Raw genomic sequence first — 19967 nt, 5'->3', positions numbered from 1 at the left:
AAAAAAATCATTTTAACCTCTCTAGGGTATGTGGGACGCTAGTGTCCCACCTGGCCAACATCCAGTGAGATTGCAGAGCGCCAAATTCAAATACAGAAATACTCATTATAACAATTCAGAAAAAATACAACTATTTTACATAGGTTAAAATATTAACTTCTTGTGAATCCAACCACGGTGTCAGATTTTAAAAATGCTTTACGGCGTAAGCATACCTTACGATTATTTGAGAACATAGCCCAGCAGACAAATCATTACAAACAGAAACCAGCCAAGTAGAAGAGTTACACAAGTCAGAAATAGAGATAAAATGAATAACTTACCTTTGATGATCTTCATATGTTTGCACTCAGAAGACTTTAATTTATTCAATAAATGTTCCTTTTGTTCGATAAAGTCTCTCTTTATATCCTAAAACCTCCGTTTTGTTCGCACATTTTCTTCAGTAATCCACAGGCTCAAGCGCAGTCACAACAGGCATACAAAAAAATCTAAATTGTATCCGTAATGTTCATAGAAACATGTCAAACAATGTTCATATTCAATCCTCAGGTTGTTTTTAGCCTAAATAATCAATCATATTTAAACCGGACAATAACGTCGTCAATATAAAAGTTAAACAAGAAAGGCACTCTCTCGGTCGCACTCATGAAAAAGCTCTGTGACACGGCAGGGTCCACTCATTCAGACTGCTCTTTCTCCCTAATTTTTCAGAATACAATCCTGAAACAATTTCTAAAGACTGTTGACATCCAGTGGAAGTCATAGGAACTGCAATTTGACGCCTAAGTCAATGGATACTGTAATGGCATCGAATAGAACACTACAACAACAACAAAAAAATCCTTCTTCCTGAATGGATTTTTCTCAGGTTTTCGCCTGCCAAATCAGTTCTGTTATACTCACAGACATTATTGTAACAGTTTTGGAAACTTTAAAGTGTTTTCTATATGCACATCCCATCTTCTGGACCTGAGTAGAAGGCAGTTTAATTTGGGCATGCTTTTTCATCCAAAATTACCTTGTCCCCGTCCTCTCCAGGGGGATGCTGCGCCCTAGAGGTTAATAAAATAAAAAAGGTTTACTTTCAAAACTCCTGACCCTCGACGTTTCCTGAAACTATTTCATAGTTTTGATGTCTTCACTATTTTTATACTATGTAGAAAAATAGTAAAAATAAAGATAAACCCGAATGAGTAGGTGTGTCCAACCTTTTGACTGATAATGTACATGCATTGTATGTTAAAATGTTCACAAATTTATAGTCAAATTTGATGTTTCGAAATTCATGTTTTTGTCTATTTTTCATGTTTTTGACAGATATTTGGATCGATTTCATCCATAGCTACTTTTTATGAACATTTCTCTGTAATTAATTCAAAGTGTTTCTGTGATACTCAGAGGCTGAGAAATTGGCTATTTTTTATCTGCTAATCTGACATACAAGTACGGTTACCGATATGGGCGATATGGGCGCCGGTGCAGACTGTTAGCTGTAACTTTGACTATTAACTCAGCATCTGAAATATGAGACTCTACTCTTTGTTTAGAGACATTGACTGCAAGCTAGATATGTATTTACGTTTTTTTGTTTTGTTATTTTTGAGTCATAGTGGCTGCCTCACCTCCTAGGAGCCAAATCTGGGGGTGTCTTCACATGTTTTCAGGGTATATGCCTCTGTGCCAAATCAACCTCTCTGCCAAATCAACCTCTGTGCCAAATCAACCTCTCTGCCAAATCAACCTCTCTGCCAAATCAACCTCTCAGCCAAATCAACCTCTCTGCCAAATCAACCTCTCAGCCAAATCAACCTCTCTGCCAAATCAACCTCTCTACCAAATCAACCTATTTACCAAATCAACCTCTCAGCCAAATCAAACTCTGTGCCAAATTTGGTGCTTTTGTCACAAAGTGGACTATTGACTAGTATACAACATATTAATTATTTTTCATTCCTCCATATTAACACAGAAATCCTGGTCAAATGTTTTAGTTTTTTTTTATTACTAGTATCTTAACAAAGACCTACCATTTCAGAAGGATTTTTAAAAAAGGGGGTTGAAATTAGGATAGTTTTTTTTACCCCTGTTGGCGCTTTTAGGGCTAGAAGAGAAATCTTCATTGGCCCGTCCGTGTGTGTCCCCATCAAATACAAAACGAAACACACTCACGGTCTCCGATAGAGGAATGTCAATAGGGTGAAGCTTGAAAGAATCCTGTAATAATGGAATGTGTTTTTTTGTCTGACATTTTGAATGAAAACACTGACTCACAGCTGAGGTGCTGAAAGAGTGTCTCCGTTTCATGACATTAGTTCCCGTCTATGTTTGGAATATATTCATACTTTGAGTCTTCGCCTTCGTTCCAATATCCCAAACTACTGCACATGGGAACGCGTGAAACTTACTCCTCGGATTGATGTGTCGTCACTTGCTCTGACGGAATTTTTGTAACTTGACTGGTAAGACGCTTCGGGAGGGCAGTCAGGTGTGCTAGCAGAGCAGAGGTCCTGGGTTTGAGCATCGATGTGAGCGGAATCAGGAGGAAGCGCTACACGCTAAGCAAGTTGATGTCCGTTACACTAGCATACCACTTATAATGATGACCAATACATTCCCTTCAGTCTAAATAGTATTCTTGTGTATTGGAATAAAACTCGAAAGACACTCAAAAGGTGCTAGAAGATTGGCTCCTGTTGATGATGATGATGATGATGATGATGGTGATGTCTTTGTTGGCTGGCAGGGTTCTCCAGGAGAGAGAGGTGCTGCCGGTCCCGGAGGTGCCATTGGTCTTTCAGGACGCTCCGGACCTCAGGGAGGTCCTGGACCAGCCGGAGAGAAGGGAGGCCCGGTGAGTACACACACACACCTGGACATATAACTTCAATATCTGCCTTTTTAAAATCGCAAAACTATTTTACTGTATCTGGTTGTGTTAATATAAGAGGATGAAGGATAAGAGATGTTCTTGTCTATTATGGCCACATGTTGACTCGTTCTCTCCTGTCCCCACAGGGAGAGAAAGGCCCCATGGGACCAGCTGGTCGTGACGGTATCCAAGGTCCTGTTGGTCTTCCTGGCCCTGCAGGCCCCCAAGGCCCCCCTGGAGAGGATGGAGACAAGGTAATACTGTAGACAATCCTCTGTGGCCCCCTGGAGAGGACAGGGACAAGGTAATACTGTAGACAATCCTCTGTGGCCCTGTGGTATAGTTCAGTAATGTAGTACAGTACTGTACGGTATAGTTCAGTAATGTAGTATAGTACTGTAATATAGTGCAGTAATGTAGTACAGTACTGTAGTATAGTGCAGCAATGTAGTACAGTACTGTAGTATAGTTCAATAATATTGTATAGTACTGTACAGTATAGTGAAGTAATGTAGTATAGTGATGTAGTATAGTGCAGCAATGTAGTACAGTACTGTACAGTATAGTCCAGTAATATTGTACAGTATAGTGCAGTCATGTAATATAGTACTGTAGTATAGTGCAGTACTGCACAGTATAGCTCAGTAATGTAGCATAGTACTGTACAGTATTGTGCAGTAATGTAGTATAGTAATGTAGTATAGCGCAGTAATGTAGTATAGTACTGTGGTATAGTGCAGTACTGTAGTATAGTACCGTAGTATAGCGCAGTACTGTAGTATAGTACTGTAGTATAGTGCAGTAATGCAGTACAGTACTGTACAGTATAGTGCAGTAATGTAGCACAGTACTGTACAGTAGTGTGCAGTAATGTAGTATAGTACTGTAGTATAGTTCAGTAATGTAGTACAGTACTGGACAGTATTGTGCAGTAATGTAGTATATTAATGTAGTATAGTTCAGTAGTGTAGTATATTACTGTACAGTATAGTTCAGTAATATTGTACAGTATAGTGCAGTCATGTAATATAATACTGTAGTATAATGCAGTACTACACAGTATATTTCAGTAATGTTGTACAGTATAGTGCAGTAATGTAGCATAGTATAGTAGTATGGTGCACTAATGTAGTATAGTACTCTATAGTATGGCACAGTAATGTTGTATATTACTGTATAGTATAGTTCAGCAATGTAGTACAGTATAGCGCAGTAATTTAGCATGGTATAGTAGTATAGTTCAGTAATATTGTATAGTAGTATAATGAAGTAATGTAGAACAGTACTGTACAGTTCAGTAACATAGTATAGTATAATGTAGTACAGTATAGCGCAATGTAGCATATTATAGTAGTCTAGTTCAGTAATGTAGTATAGTAGTATACAGTACAGTGCAGTAATGTAGTATAGTACCGTACAGCATAGTACAGTATTGTGGTTTAGTATAGTAGTATAGTACTGTACAATATAGTGCGGTAGTGTAGTTTAGTATAGTACTGTACAGTATAGTGCAGTAATGTACTGTATTATAGTATAGTAGTATAATACTGTACTGTATTGTGCAGTAGTATAGTATAGTAGTATAGTACTATACATTATAGTGCAGTAGTGTAGTTCAGTATAGTACTGTACAGTATAGTGCAGTAATGTAATGTATTATAGTATAGTAATATAGTACTATACTATAATACATTACATTACTGCACTATATATAGTACTATACAGTATAGTGCAGTAGTGCAGTTTAGTGTACTACTGTAGTTTAGTATAGTGGTCTAGTACTGTACAGTATAGTTCAGTAGTGTACTATTCATGGTATAGGAGTTTACAGTATAGTGCAGTGGTGTAGTTTAGCATTAGTGGTAGAGTACTGTACAGTATAGTGCAGTAGTGTACTATTAGTGGTATAGTACTGTGCAGTATAGTTCAGTAGTGTACTATTCATGGTATAGGAGTTTACAGTATAGTGCCGTGGTGTAGTTTAGCATTAGTGGTAGAGTACTGTACAGTATAGTGCAGTAGTGCAGTTTAACTGTACAGTATAGTGCAGTAGTGTACTATTAGTGGTATAGTACTGTGCAGTATAGTGCAGTAGTCTAGTATAGTACTATTGTACTGTACAGTATAGTGCAGTAGTGTAGTTTAGTACAGTGGTATAGTACTGTACAGTATAGTGCAGTAGTGTGGTGTAGTATAGTACTGTACAGTATAGTGCAGTGGTGTAGTTTAGTATAGTGGTATAGTACTGTACATTATAGTGCAGTGGTGTGGTGTAGTATAGTACTGTACAGTATAGTGCAGTGGTGTAGTTTAGTATAGTGGTATAGTACTGTACATTATAGTGCAGTAGTGTGGTGTAGTATAGTACTGTACAGTATAGTGCAGTAGTGTAGTTTAACTGTGCAGTATAGTGCATTAGTGTAGTTTAACTGTACAGTATAGTGCAGTGGTGTAGTTTAGTATAGTGGTATAGTACTGTACAGTATAGTGCAGTAGTGTAGTTTAACTGTGCAGTATAGTGCAGTAGTGTGGTGTAGTATAGTACTGTACAGTATAGTGCAGTTGTGTAGTTTAACTGCAGTATAGTGCAGTAGTGTAGTTTAACTGTGCAGTATAGTGCAGTGGTGTAGTTCAACTGCAGTATAGTGCAGTAGTGTAGTTTAACTGTGCAGTATAGTGCAGTAGTGTAGTTTAACTGTGCAGTATAGTGCAGTAGTGTAGTTTAACTGTACAGTATAGTTCTGTAGTGTGGTGTAGTATAGTACTGTACAGTATAGTGCAGTAGTGTAGTTTAACTGTGCAGTATAGTGCAGTAGTGTAGTTTAACTGCAGTATAGTGCAGTAGTGTAGTTTAACTGCAGTATAGTGCAGTAGTGTAGTTTAACTGCAGCATAGTGCAGTAGTGTAGTTTAACTGTGCAGTATAGTGCATTAGTGTAGTTTAACTGTACAGTATAGTGCAGTAGTGTAGTTTAACTGCAGTATAGTGCAGTAGTGTAGTTTAACTGTGCAGTATAGTGCAGTAGTGTAGTTTAACTGTACAGTATATTTCTGTAGTGTGGTGTAGTATAGTACTGTACAGTATATTGCAGTAGTGTAGTTTAACTGTACAGTATAGTGTAGTAGTGTAGTTTAACTGCAGTATAGTGTAGTAGTGTAGTTTAACTGCAGTATAGTGCAGTAGTGTAGTTTAACTGTGCAGTATAGTGCAGTAGTGTAGTTTAACTGCAGTATAGTGCAGTAGTGTAGTTTAACTGTGCAGTATAGTGCAGTAGTGTAGTTTAACTGTGCAGTATAGTGCAGTAGTGTAGTTTAACTGTGCAGTATAGTGCAGTAGTGTAGTTTAACTGTGCAGTATAGTGCAGTAGTTTAGTTTAACTGCAGTATAGTGCAGTAGTGTAGTTTAACTGTGCAGTATAATGCAGTAGTGTAGTTTAACTGTGCAGTATAGTGCAGTAGTGTAGTTTAACTGTGCAGTATAGTGCAGTAGTGTAGTTTAACTGCAGTATAGTGCAGTAGTGTAGTTTAACTGTGCAGTATAGTGCAGTAGTGTAGTTTAACTGTGCAGTATAGTGCAGTAGTGTAGTTTAACTGCAGTATAGTGCAGTAGTGTAGTTTAACTGTGCAGTATAGTGCAGTAGTGTAGTATGTGGGTTAGCAGTGTTACATTGCAGATATTATTTGTGTCGATGACATGTTAAGTTATGGTGATGGATTGGTGTGAAAATGTTTTAGCAGAGGCAGTTGTATGCACGTGTGCGTGCACACACACACACACACACACACACACACACACACACACACACACACACACACACACACACACACACACACACACACACACCCATCACACATTTCAGATCCCTATCACGTCCTCCATAGCGTTAGCGTGACAGTGGGAGTGCCAATAGAGGGATAGACCGAGCCAAGTAATCAATTCATTGCAAACACCAACCCAGGGTCTTTGTTGTCCAATCAAATTAAAATCTCCACAAATAATATTTACCACCTAATCTCAGTAAAGGTGACAGTTGGAAAATATTGGACTTGACTAAACAGCGAGGCAGAAATGATTTTATGAGGAGCTATAATAAAATAGGACTTCAAGCGTCTTTGATTCCTAGCTCTATACAGTATAAAGACTATGTATAGGTATCATTATCATAACTGTTGTTGTGTGTTCTGTCCCAGGGAGAGGTTGGTGAGCCTGGCCAGAAGGGAAGCAAAGCAGACAAGGGTGAACAGGTGAGTTCTCATCACATTTTCCTCGTGTAGGAAATGTCTAGAGAAACTTCACCCGAAATCAGAGACAAGCCTTTACTGGTGCAAAGACCGGAGGATGAGAAAACATCCAAGGAAGTCACCTAGAGGCCCTGACCAAAATAAAATAAATATCAGTCTGGGTCTCAACTTCCTGTTGAGAGTAAGAATAGTAGAATACACAAGATGCAATTCCCGAAATGTGGTTTTCCTTCAGCAGTTTTTGTAATGTTATTTTAGTCACTGAGAGTCACTCAATTAGTGTCGGCAAAAAAATGTTTGATTGGTAAATTTGTCTAGCCGGCTATCTAAACTTGTAGTAATCATGGCCGAATTCCCATCGGGCACGCAGAGCGTGTGCCCAGGAGCCCGCATTGATTTTGTTAGTCACTCTCACTCAGATATCATATTAACATGGTGTAAAGTCAAGGTCAAAATGTGTATAATCGCAGGAAATTAGCTCTAAACCTGGGAAACAAAAATTGCTCTGCCCCAGGGCAAAAGGAGTAGAATTGCATGAAATGTGTTGCACAAATGCCAGATGTTCTCTTCGTCCCATGGCAAAGTGTATAGAATTACAGAAAACTTGCTTTTAAAAAGACAAAACACTGCTACATTTTCTCTAAACTCGGAAAACATGGAATTTCTTTTTTGAATTGCAGAAAATGTACTTTAAAACTAATCCTCTCCACTGTCATTCCAGTGGGTGGGCTACTAAAATGTTTTGCTGCGAGGTAGGGCCCCCCCCCCAACCAAATCTCGCTAGGGCCAGCCCTGCAGTCGCCTCAAATTACCTTAAGGTCGTCCATTGTTGGGGACAGCTCATTTAGAATCATAAAAGTAACCACAGATAAATGTAGTGCTTAAGCATGTGAAGGCACTGTCGCTAACTGTGTCTCTGTCCCTGTTGTTAACCTCTCTGTTTCGGTGGTGGTGAGCAGGGTCCTCCTGGGCCATCTGGTCTTCAAGGTGTCATCGGAGCTCCTGGTCCTGCCGTGAGTATTAATTCACCTTTAACCTCTCACCAAACTCATCAACCCCGAACTGTCACCCCTCAACTCACCCCTCTCTTGTTATTCCACTGCAACTGCACAGTGCAACTACGCAGTGCAACTACACAGTACAACTACACAGTACAACTACACAGTACAACCACACAGTGCAACTACACAGTGCAACTACACAGTACAACTACACAATGCAACTACACAGTACAACCACACAGTGCAACTACACAGTACAACCACACAGTGCAACTACACAGTACAACTACACAGTACAACCACACAGTACAACTACACAGTGCAATTACACATTACAACCACACAGTGCAACTACACATTACAACCACACAGTGCAACCACACAGTACAACCACACAGTAATGCACTGTGCAGTATAATTCAGCACTCTCCTCAGCACCTGTATTCAGACAGACACCACTCAATTACCCCACACCCACTCTCTTGTTATTTCAATATAGTCACAGCCATATAGTCACACCAATATAGACACACCAATATAGTCACACCAATATAGTCACACCAATATAGACACACCAATATATTCACACAAATATAGAAACACCCATGTAGTCACACCCATATAGTCACACCAATATAGACACACCAATATAGACACACCAATATAGTCACACCAATATAGTCACACCAATATAGTCACACCCATGTAGTCACACCCATATAGTCACACCAATATAGTCACACCAATATAGTCACACCCATATAGCCACACCCATATAGTCACACCAACACCAATATAGTCACACCAACACCAATATAGTCACACCAACACCAATATAGTCACATCAATATAGTCACACCAACACCAATATAGTCACACCAATATAACCACACCAATATAGTCATACCTATATAGCCACACCCATATAGTCACACCAACACTAATATAGTCACACCAACACCAATATAGTCACACCAACACCAATATAGTCACACCAACACCAATATAGTCACACCAACACCAATATAGTCACACCAACACCAATATAGTCACATCAATATAGTCACACCAACACCAATATAGTCACACCAACACCAATATAGTCACACCAACACCAATATAGTCACATCCTAATAGTCACACCAACACCAATATAGTCACACCAATATAATCACACCAATATAGTCATAACTTTATAGCCACACCCATATAGTCACACCAACACTAATATAGTCACACCAACACCAATATATTCGCACCAACACCAATATAGTCACACCAATATAGTCACACCAACACCAATATAGTCACACCAATATAGTCACACCAACACCAATATAGTCACACCAATATAGTCACACCAACACCAATATAGTCACACCAATATAGTCACACCAATATAGTCACACCAACACCAATATAGTCACACCAATATAGTCACACCAACACCAATATATTCACACCAATATAGTCACACCAACTCTCTTCATTTCATAGCTCAGTGCTGCAGGTCATCAGGACAGTACTATTATCTGTCATATTATTAGATCATGTCTAGGCCTTCATCCCAATTGGCACCCTATTCCCTATATCCTATCAGCCCTGGTCAAAAGTAGTCCACTACATGGGGAAAAGGTTTCTATTAAAGACGTCGCCTAGGCCTCTGTCTGGTGGGGCAATGACCTGCCTACTGAGACACACTGGCAGAGCCAGGTGGCACTCCCAGTCTAAATATGATCCAAATCTGATTATATCACATGATAAAGCTGACTGGCTTCAGCTGTGACTTCTGTTGGAGTGGTTTATCTTCTTTAGTACCAAAATGCCCAAGATCAAAACGACCTTTGTCGTGTATGAGAGTAGAACAACAAGACTAGGGCAAGACTACAACAAGACTACAACAAGACTAGGGCAAGACTACAACAAGACTATAGAAAGACTACAACAAGACTAGGGCAAGACTACAGCAAGCCTACAACAAGACTATAGAAAGACTACAACAAGACTACAACAAGACTAGAGAGAGACTACAACAAGACTATAGAAAGACTACAACAAGACTACAACAAGACTACAACAAGACTATAGAAAGACTACAACAAGACAAGACTACAACAAGACTAGAGAGAGACTACAACAAGACTATAGAAAGACTACAACAAGACTACAACAAGACTACAACAAGACTATAGAAAGACTACAACAAGACTAGAGAGAGACTACAACAAGACTATAGAAAGACTACAACAAGACTATAAAAAGACTACAACAAGACTACAACAAGACTATAGAAAGACTACAACAAGACTACAACAAGACTACAACAAGACTATAGAAAGACTACAACAAGACTACAACAAGACTATAGAAAGACTGACTGTCTGACTGTTCCCTGACTGTTCCCTTGAAACAGCAACCGTCCCTCAAACCTCTACATGGTGTCTCAATCCTGCAGTAGCCTCTACACTAGTCTCACAAGCCAAACTCCACAGTCCTCCATGTACTGGGCTGTTGTTCTGGCCAAGCAAAACTATCGTATCTCAAATTACACCCTATTTCCCTTCCCTTTTATAGTGCATAACTACCCATAGGCTTCTGGTCAAAAGAAGTGCACTACATTGCTAATAGGGTGCAGTTTAGGGCGTACCCTACTTCAACTCAGATCTCCACAGGTCAGGTCAGATCCAAAACACAGAATTCTGCCTATTCCCGCCCCCTAAAGGCAACCCAACACAACACAACCCCTCAGCCTCCACCTACTCACTATCTCAGCTCTCTCTCTCTCCCTCCCTCTCTCTCTCTCTCTCTCTCTCTCTCTCTCTCTCTCTCTCTCTCTCTCTCTCTCTCCCCCTCCCCCTCTCTGTCTGTCTGTCTGTCTGTCTGTCTCTCTGTCTGTCTGTCTGTCTGTCTGTCTGTCTGTCTGTCCGCCCCCTAAAGGCAACCCAACACAACACAACCCGTCAGCCTCCACCTACTCACTATCTCAGCTCTCTCTGTCTCTCTCTCTCTCTCTCTCTCTCTCTCTCTCTCTCTCTCTCTCTCTCTCTCTCTCTCTCTCTCTCTCTCTCTCTCTCTCTCTCTCTCTCTCTCTCTCTCTGTCTCTCTGTCTCTATCTACCATGTAGCCATGTGGTGCTCCCACAGATTAAGTCAGCACAGTTCAGCTCCTCACTTCCTATCAGGCCTCCAGCTAGAATACTGTACTGATTCCACCAACTCTTGACATCTAACCTCTGACCTCTGCCTTCCAGGGTAGTGATGGTGAGTCAGGACCCAGGGGTCAGCAGGGTATGTTTGGCCAGAAGGGAGACGAAGGATCCAGAGGATTCCCTGGGCTACCTGGGCCCATCGGACTGCAGGTACGACTACACATCATACACACACACGCATACACACACACACACACACACACACACACACACACACACACACACACACACACACACACACACACACACACACACACAGACAGCGTCGGACATCAGGCATCACCATCGTTGGCTTCAGTTAATCTCTCCTCTATAATTCTCACACTATATAGTTTACAGCAAAACAGAAAACGTTGATGTATTGTATTAGTGGTATGTACTACACTGTCAAAATTTGTCTTTAAAAAAGTCTCTTAAAAAAACATCTCTTTAATTGGTTGCAAGTAAATATGCTGTTTTTTCACGTTGGAATTACTGTACCAATTCAAATGTCTTCAATTGGCTTACAAACAATGAAATACGTTCCCTCTAAATCAAGAATTTAAGTTGGTTCAATAACATGAAATAATAACTCCAAACACATTCTTTGTATAAGACTAATAACACAGGTATTGGCCACAACATTGTATCCATATGATCACATGCTCTTTATGCAGGTATGATTACAGATTTAGTTCTGGCCTTGTATGAGTTTAACTTTAAATAACGAATATACATCACAACACATTACCCGTTATGACATTCACTCTCACGGGTGGCCAAAAATAACAAACTGCTATGCAATGTGAATGTGCATGAGGTGTTTAAAGCAATTTAGAATATTTCGTTCAATACAACAACAAAAAAATCACATTGATCAAATTCATTATTTAATTTCAGACAAATTTAGAATAGAATAGATTAAAAAAAAATTAAAAAACTGATTTTTTTTCGATCGTACCAATCAGAAGAAGAAAAAACACTTCAGATGAACAACGGCGCTGTCCCACTTTTTACAGTGTGTAGCCTCTTCGCCTGTCGTGTTTTCACCTGAAGCTCAACCAGTCCTAATGCAGACAGTGCAGACACACACAGCTATTGCTACTAATGCAGACAGTGCAGACACACACAGCTATTGCTACTAATGCAGACAGTGCAGACACACACAGCTATTGCTACTAATGCAGACAGTGCAGACACACACAGCTATTGCTACTAATGCAGACAGTGCAGACACACACAGCTATTGCTACTAATGCAGACAGTACTGAACATCCATCTCCATACATTCTGCCTGTGGACTAATGTAACTGGGAGAGTCTCTGTTGGTTTCCATCATTCTGCCTGTGGACTAATGTTACTGGGAGAGTCTCCGTTGGTTTCCAGGTCATTCTGCCTGTGGACTAATGTTACTGGGAGAGTCTCTGTTGGTTTCCAGGTGTTCTGCCTGTGGACTAATGTAACTGGGAGAGTCTCTGTTGGTTTCCATCATTCTGCCTGTGGACTAATGTAACTGGGAGAGTCTCTGTTGGTTTCCATCATTCTGCCTGTGGACTAATGTTACTGGGAGAGTCTCCGTTGGTTTCCATCATTCTGCCTGTGGACTAATGTTACTGGGAGAGTCTCCGTTGGTTTCCATCATTCTGCCTGTGGACTAATGTTACTGGGAGAGTCTCTGTTGGTTTCCATCATTCTGCCTGTGGACTAATGTTACTGGGAGAGTCTCTGTTGGTTTCCATCATTCTGCCTGTGGACTAATGTTACTGGGAGAGTCTCCATTGGTTTCCATCATTCTGCCTGTGGACTAATGTTACTGGGAGAGTCTCCATTGGTTTCCATCGTTCTGCCTGTGGACTAATGTAACCGGGAGAGTCTCCATTGGTTTCCATCATTCTGCCTGTGGACTAATGTTACTGGGAGAGTCTCTGTTGGTTTCCATCATTCTGCCTGTGGACTAATGTTACTGGGAGAGTCTCTGTTGGTTTCCATCATTCTGCCTGTGGACTAATGTTACTGGGAGAGTCTCCATTGGTTTCCATCATTCTGCCTGTGGACTAATGTTACTGGGAGAGTCTCTGTTGGTTTCCATCATTCTGCCTGTGGACTAATGTTACTGGGAGAGTCTCCATTGGTTTCCATCATTCTGCCTGTGGACTAATGTTACTGGGAGAGTCTCCATTGGTTTCCATCATTCTGCCTGTGGACTAATGTTACTGGGAGAGTCTCCATTGGTTTCCATCATTCTGCCTGTGGACTAATGTAACTGGGAGAGTCTCTGTTGGTTTCCATCATTCTGCATGTGGACTAATGTTACTGGGAGAGTCTCCATTGGTTTCCAGGCGTTCTGCCTGTGGACTAATGTAACTGGGAGAGTCTCCATTGGTTTCCAGGCATTCTGCCTGTGGACTAATGTTACTGGGAGAGTCTTCGTTGGTTTCCAGGCATTCTGCCTGTGGACTAATGTAACTGGTTTCCATCATTCTGCCTGTGGACTAAGAGTCTCCATTGGTTTCCAGGCATTCTGCCTGTGGACTAATGTTACTGGGAGAGTCTCCGTTGGTTTCCATCATTCTGCCTGTGGACTAATGTTACTGGGAGAGTCTCCATTGGTTTCCAGGCATTCTGCCTGTGGACTAATGTAACTGGGAGAGTCTCCATTGGTTTCCAGGCATTCTGCCTGTGGACTAATGTTACTGGGAGAGTCTCCGTTGGTTTCCATCATTCTGCCTGTGGACTAATGTAACTGGGAGAGTCTCCATTGGTTTCCATCATTCTGCCTGTGGACTAATGTTACTGGGAGAGTCTCCATTGGTTTCCATCGTTCTGCCTGTGGACTAATGTAACTGGGAGAGTCTCCATTGGTTTCCATCATTCTGCCTGTGGACTAATGTTACTGGGAGAGTCTCCGTTGGTTTCCATCATTCTGCCTGTGGACTAATGTTACTGGGAGAGTCTCCATTGGTTTCCATCATTCTGCCTGTGGACTAATGTTACTGGGAGAGTCTCTGTTGGTTTCCAGGTATTCTGCCTGTGGACCAATGTAACTGGGAGAGTCTCCGTTGGTTTCCAGGTATTCTGCCTGTGGACTAATGTAACTGGGAGAGTCTCCGTTGGTTTCCATCATTCTGCCTGTGGGCTAATGTAACTGGGAGTCTCCATTGGTTTCCAGGCGTTTTGCCTGTGGACTAATGTTACTGGGAGAGTCTCCGTTGGTTTCCAGCCATATCCCATTATAATCAACACAGTAATGTGTGTGCCCCAGGGCCTTCCCAGACCTACATGACACAAGGACACAAGGACCTAACAAAGGCTCTGACAGCACACACAAACACACACACATAAACCCATACACACACACATAAACATCACACACACACACACACACACAGATAAACCCATACACACACACACACACACACACACACACACACACACACACACACACACACACACTGCACACACACACACATACACACATAAACCCATACACACACATACACACATAAACCCACACACAAACACACAGACCTATACACACACACACACCCGATACATCTATTTGGCATTTGAGGAAGACTGAAATGCATCAGTTCAGACCGAATGAATCCATAAATGTTGACTTTATGCGTTGGCATTTCCCTACTCTTTCTGCAGCGGTGCAATGCTCAGTCAATGGAACCACTGTCAGAAGGGGCATCAAAATGTGACATTTACTCTGCTCATATAGCGTATATCTCTGTCCCTCCTAAGCCTCAGCACATTTACTCTGCTCATATAGCGTATATCTCTGTCCCTCCTAAGCCTCAGCACATTTACTATGCTCATATAGCGTATATCTCAATAGCATTGTCGTAACAGCATTATCACAACAACGTTGTCGTAACAGCATTATCACAACATCGTGTAAGACATTATCATAACAAAGTTATCGTAACATCGTTATCACATCGACATGATCAGAATAACGTTATCTTGGCATTGTTATTGTGTCATTATCATAACAACATTATCATTACAGCCTTGTCACAGCAACAGTTTCGTACCAACATTATCATAAAAACATTAGCATCATAGCCACATTAGTCATACATCATTATCATAACAGCATTGTCAGAATAACACTATCTCGACATTATCACATCATTATCACAACAACATTGGCATCGCGTCATTATCGAAACAGCATTATCGTATCGTTATCATTCAACATTTTGTTCGTAATATTACCACGCAACATAATCGTAACAAAAAAACATTATCACAACAACATTATCATAACATCAACATTATCACAAAACATCGGCATAACAACAACATTATCACAACAACATTATCACAACAACATTATCATAAGAACAACAGTATCACCACACCATTATCATAATAACAACATTATCACACAAAAACATTATCATAACAACAACATTAGCACAACAACATTAGCACAACAACATTAGCACAACAACATTAGCACACTCTATTCACCAGCTTGGCCTTGTTCTTTATTTAATTCTTAAGGCATTGGTAATAATGGTATTCAAGTGACAGAGGTTTCAGTCTTCACTGTGTTTCTAAGGGCAAAGGTTTCAGTCTTCACTGTGTTTATAAGGGCAGAGGTTTCAGTCTTCACTGTGTTTATAAGGGCAGAGGTTTCAGTCTTCACTGTGTTTATAAGGGCAGAGGTTTCAGTCTTCACTGTGTTTATAAGGACAGAGGTTTCAGTCTTCACTGTGTTTATAAGGACAGAGGTTTCAGTCTTCACTGTGTTTATAAGGGCAGAGGTTTCAGTCTTCACTGTGTTTATAAGGGCAGAGGTTTCAGTCTTCACTGTGTTTCTAAGGGCAGAGGTTTCAGTCTTCACTGTGTTTATAAGGACTGAGGTTTCAGTCTTCACTGTGTTTATAAGGACAGAGGTTTCAGTCTTCACTGTGTTTATAAGGACAGAGGTTTCAGTCTTCACTGTGTTTATAAGGACAGAGGTTTCAGTCTTCACTGTGTTTATAAGGGCAGAGGTTTCAGTCTTCACTGTGTTTATAAGGACAGAGGTTTCAGTCTTCACTGTGTTTATAAGGGCAGAGGTTTCAGTCTTCAATGTGTTTATAAGGGCAGAGGTTTCAGTCTTCCATGTGTTTATAAGGGCAGAGGTTTCAGTCTTCACTGTGTTTATAAGGGCAGAGGTTTCAGTCTTCACTGTGTTTATAAGGGCAGAGGTTTCAGTCTTCACTGTGTTTATAAGGACAGAGGTTTCAGTCTTCACTGTGTTTATAAGGGCAGAGGTTTCAGTCTTCACTGTGTTTATAAGGGCAGAGGTTTCAGTCTTCACTGTGTTTATAAGGACAGAGGTTTCAGTCTTCACTGTGTTTATAAGGACAGAGGTTTTTGTCTTCACTGTGTTTATAAGGGCAGAGGTTTCAGTCTTCACTGTGTTTATAAGGACAGAGGTTTCAGTCTTCACTGTGTTTATAAGGACAGAGGTTTCAGTCTTCACTGTGTTTATAAGGGCAGAGGTTTCAGTCTTCACTGTGTTTCTAAGGACAGAGGTTTCAGTCTTCACTGTGTTTATAAGGGCAGAGGTTTCAGTCTTCAATGTGTTTATAAGGGCAGAGGTTTCAGTCTTCCATGTGTTTATAAGGGCAGAGGTTTCAGTCTTCACTGTGTTTATAAGGGCAGAGGTTTCAGTCTTCACTGTGTTTATAAGGGCAGAGGTTTCAGTCTTCACTGTGTTTATAAGGACAGAGGTTTCAGTCTTCACTGTGTTTATAAGGGCAGAGGTTTCAGTCTTCACTGTGTTTATAAGGGCAGAGGTTTCAGTCTTCACTGTGTTTATAAGGACAGAGGTTTCAGTCTTCACTGTGTTTATAAGGACAGAGGTTTTTGTCTTCACTGTGTTTATAAGGGCAGAGGTTTCAGTCTTCACTGTGTTTATAAGGACAGAGGTTTCAGTCTTCACTGTGTTTATAAGGACAGAGGTTTCAGTCTTCACTGTGTTTATAAGGGCAGAGGTTTCAGTCTTCACTGTGTTTCTAAGGACAGAGGTTTCAGTCTTCACTGTGTTTATAAGGACAGAGGTTTCAGTCTTCACTGTGTTTATAAGGACAGAGGTTTCAGTCTTCACTGTGTTTATAAGGACAGAGGTTTCAGTCTTCACTGTGTTTATAAGGGCAGAGGTTTCAGTCTTCACTGTGTTTATAAGGGCAGAGGTAAGTAAATAAATTAGCTCTCTCTCCAATGACCAACGAAATTACCATACATTTTCTCATATAATGTCACAATGACTGAAACTAACCTATCACAACTGTATTATTACAGTACACCCTCTCTCCCACTTTATCTCTCTCTCTCTCTGTCTCTGTCTTCTCTCTCTCTCTCTCTCTCTCTCTCTCTCTCTCTCTCTCTCTCTCTCTCTCGCTCTCTCTCTGTCTCTGTTTCTCTCTTTCTATCTCTCTCTGTCTCTGTCTCTGTTTCTTTCTCTCTATCTCTCTCTCTCTCTCTCTCTCTCTCTCTCTCTCTCTCTCTGTCTCTGTCTCTGTCTCTGTCTCTGTCTCTCTCTCGCTCTCGCTCACGCTCTCGCTCTTTATCTCTCTGTCTCTTTTTCTCGCTCTCTTTCTATCTCTCTCTGTCTCTCTCTCTCGCTCTCTGTCTCTGTTTCTCTCTCTCTTTTTATCTCTCTCTGACTCTCTCTCTCTGTCTCTCTCTGTCGCTCTCACTATCTCTCTCTCTCTCTCTCAATCTCTTTGCCTCTCTTTACAACACAAGAAAACAACTGATTGTCTACAGCTAGCTTTAGTTCCTGTTTCCTGTGGATGTTGACAAATCACATCGCAACTTGTTATTTTAGATTGTGTGATTGCAGCCAGGCCTCCCGTAGACCATAATTACCTAGGTGTTCCTGCTGAATAATTATGTCTTTATTCTGCAAGAGTTTTGGGTTTATTCATGTGTTCAACATTAATTCAACACACACACACACACACACACACACACACACACACACACACACACACACACACACACACACACACACACAGTGTTATGCTGCAGTGCGATGCGTGAGGATCTCTGAACACTCAATTGTACCAAAGCCTGCATTTCTAATGAAAATTTGAGTTAATTTCTGTTATGCTACCATATGATAAATATGTCATATATATAAATCGGTATATTGTGTAATCAGTGTTATTGATATGTTGTTAGGATAGTTAGAACAAATAGTGTAAAGAAATAACAAGAGATGCCCGTATCCATTTCAAATCGGTATCATCATTGCCGACCATGATACATTATTCAATGTGAGCCACGTCCTTGTTGTTGAGTATTAGTAAAGAGGGCCTCTCCTTTTTTTCCCCCCAGGGGCTGCCTGGTACATCAGGAGAGAAGGGAGAGAACGGGGACGTCGGCCCGATGGTAAGGCGGACATTTTTGGGAATCACACCAGAGTACAAATGGCCAAGTAGACTCCAAGCTACTTGATTGGATCCAGCCTGTTGTGATGTCACGGTCTTAATGTTTATTGTTTGTTGTTTATGTTGACATAGTGTTATTGTTGATTGTTTGCGTTGACCTGGTGTTATTGTTGATTGTTTACGCTGACATGGTGTTATTGTTGATTGTTTACGTTGACATGGTGTTATTGTTGATTGTTTACGTTGACAGGGTCCACCTGGTCCTCCAGGTCCCAGAGGTCCCCAGGGTTCTAGTGGAGCTGACGTAAGTGTCTGAATATTCAATATTATTATTATGAATAGTTTAACATGTCATTACACTAGAGTATATATTATTATTATAATGAATAGTTTAACATGTCATTATACTAGAGTATATATTATTATTATAATGAATAGTTTAACATGTCATTATACTAGAGTATATATTATTATTATAATGAATAGTTTAGCATGTCATTATACTAGAGTATATATTATTATTATAATGAATAGTTTAACATGTCATTATACTAACATGTCATTACACTAGAGTATATATTATTATTATAATGAATAGTTTAGCATGTCATTACACTAGAGTATATATTATTATTATAATGAATAGTTTAACATGTCATTATACTAGAGTATATATTATTATTATAATGAATAGTTTAACATGTCATTACACTAGAGTATATATTATTATTATAATGAATAGTTTAACATGTCATTACACTAGAGTATATATTATTATTATAATGAATAGTTTAACATGTCATTACACTAGAGTATATATTATTATTATAATGAATAGTTTAACATGTCATTACACTAGAGTATATATTATTATTATAATGAATAGTTTAACATGTCATTACACTAGAGTATATATTATTATTATAATGAATAGTTTAACATGTCATTATACTAGAGTATATATTATTATTATAATGAATAGTTTAGCATGTCATTATACTAGAGTATATATTATTATTATAATGAATAGTTTAACATGTCATTATACTGGTTTAATTGGTTGGTTGGTTGATGTATTGATTGATTTGTTGATTGCTTGGCTGATTGATTGGTTGGTTGATTGGATGGTTGACTGGATGATTGGTTGGTTGATTGATTGGATGGTTGGTTGATTGATTGGATGGTTGGTTGATTGATTGGATGGTTGGTTGGTTGATTGATTGGATGGTTGACTGGATGATTGGTTGGTTTGGTTGATTGATT

General features: G+C 39.9%; 1 protein-coding gene across 1 annotated transcript in view; it reads left to right on the top strand.

Annotated features, from left to right (window-relative positions):
- Window positions 1-19967, top strand: part of LOC139375800 (collagen alpha-1(XI) chain-like) — a 212842-nt gene that overhangs the window by 156900 nt on the left and 35975 nt on the right. Inside the window, exons 40-46 of the mRNA XM_071117670.1 lie at window positions 2747-2854; window positions 3019-3126; window positions 7063-7116; window positions 8073-8126; window positions 11365-11472; window positions 18652-18705; window positions 18955-19008. Of these exons, the coding sequence (XP_070973771.1) occupies window positions 2747-2854; window positions 3019-3126; window positions 7063-7116; window positions 8073-8126; window positions 11365-11472; window positions 18652-18705; window positions 18955-19008 (540 nt within the window). The remainder of the gene's footprint in view (window positions 1-2746; window positions 2855-3018; window positions 3127-7062; window positions 7117-8072; window positions 8127-11364; window positions 11473-18651; window positions 18706-18954; window positions 19009-19967) is intronic.

Source organism: Oncorhynchus clarkii, chromosome 20 (assembly GCF_045791955.1).
Source record: "Oncorhynchus clarkii lewisi isolate Uvic-CL-2024 chromosome 20, UVic_Ocla_1.0, whole genome shotgun sequence".
Classification (NCBI taxonomy): Eukaryota; Metazoa; Chordata; class Actinopteri; order Salmoniformes; family Salmonidae; genus Oncorhynchus; species Oncorhynchus clarkii.
Note: the sequence above shows the minus strand (reverse complement) of the source record. Positions and strands in the feature narration are given on the sequence as shown.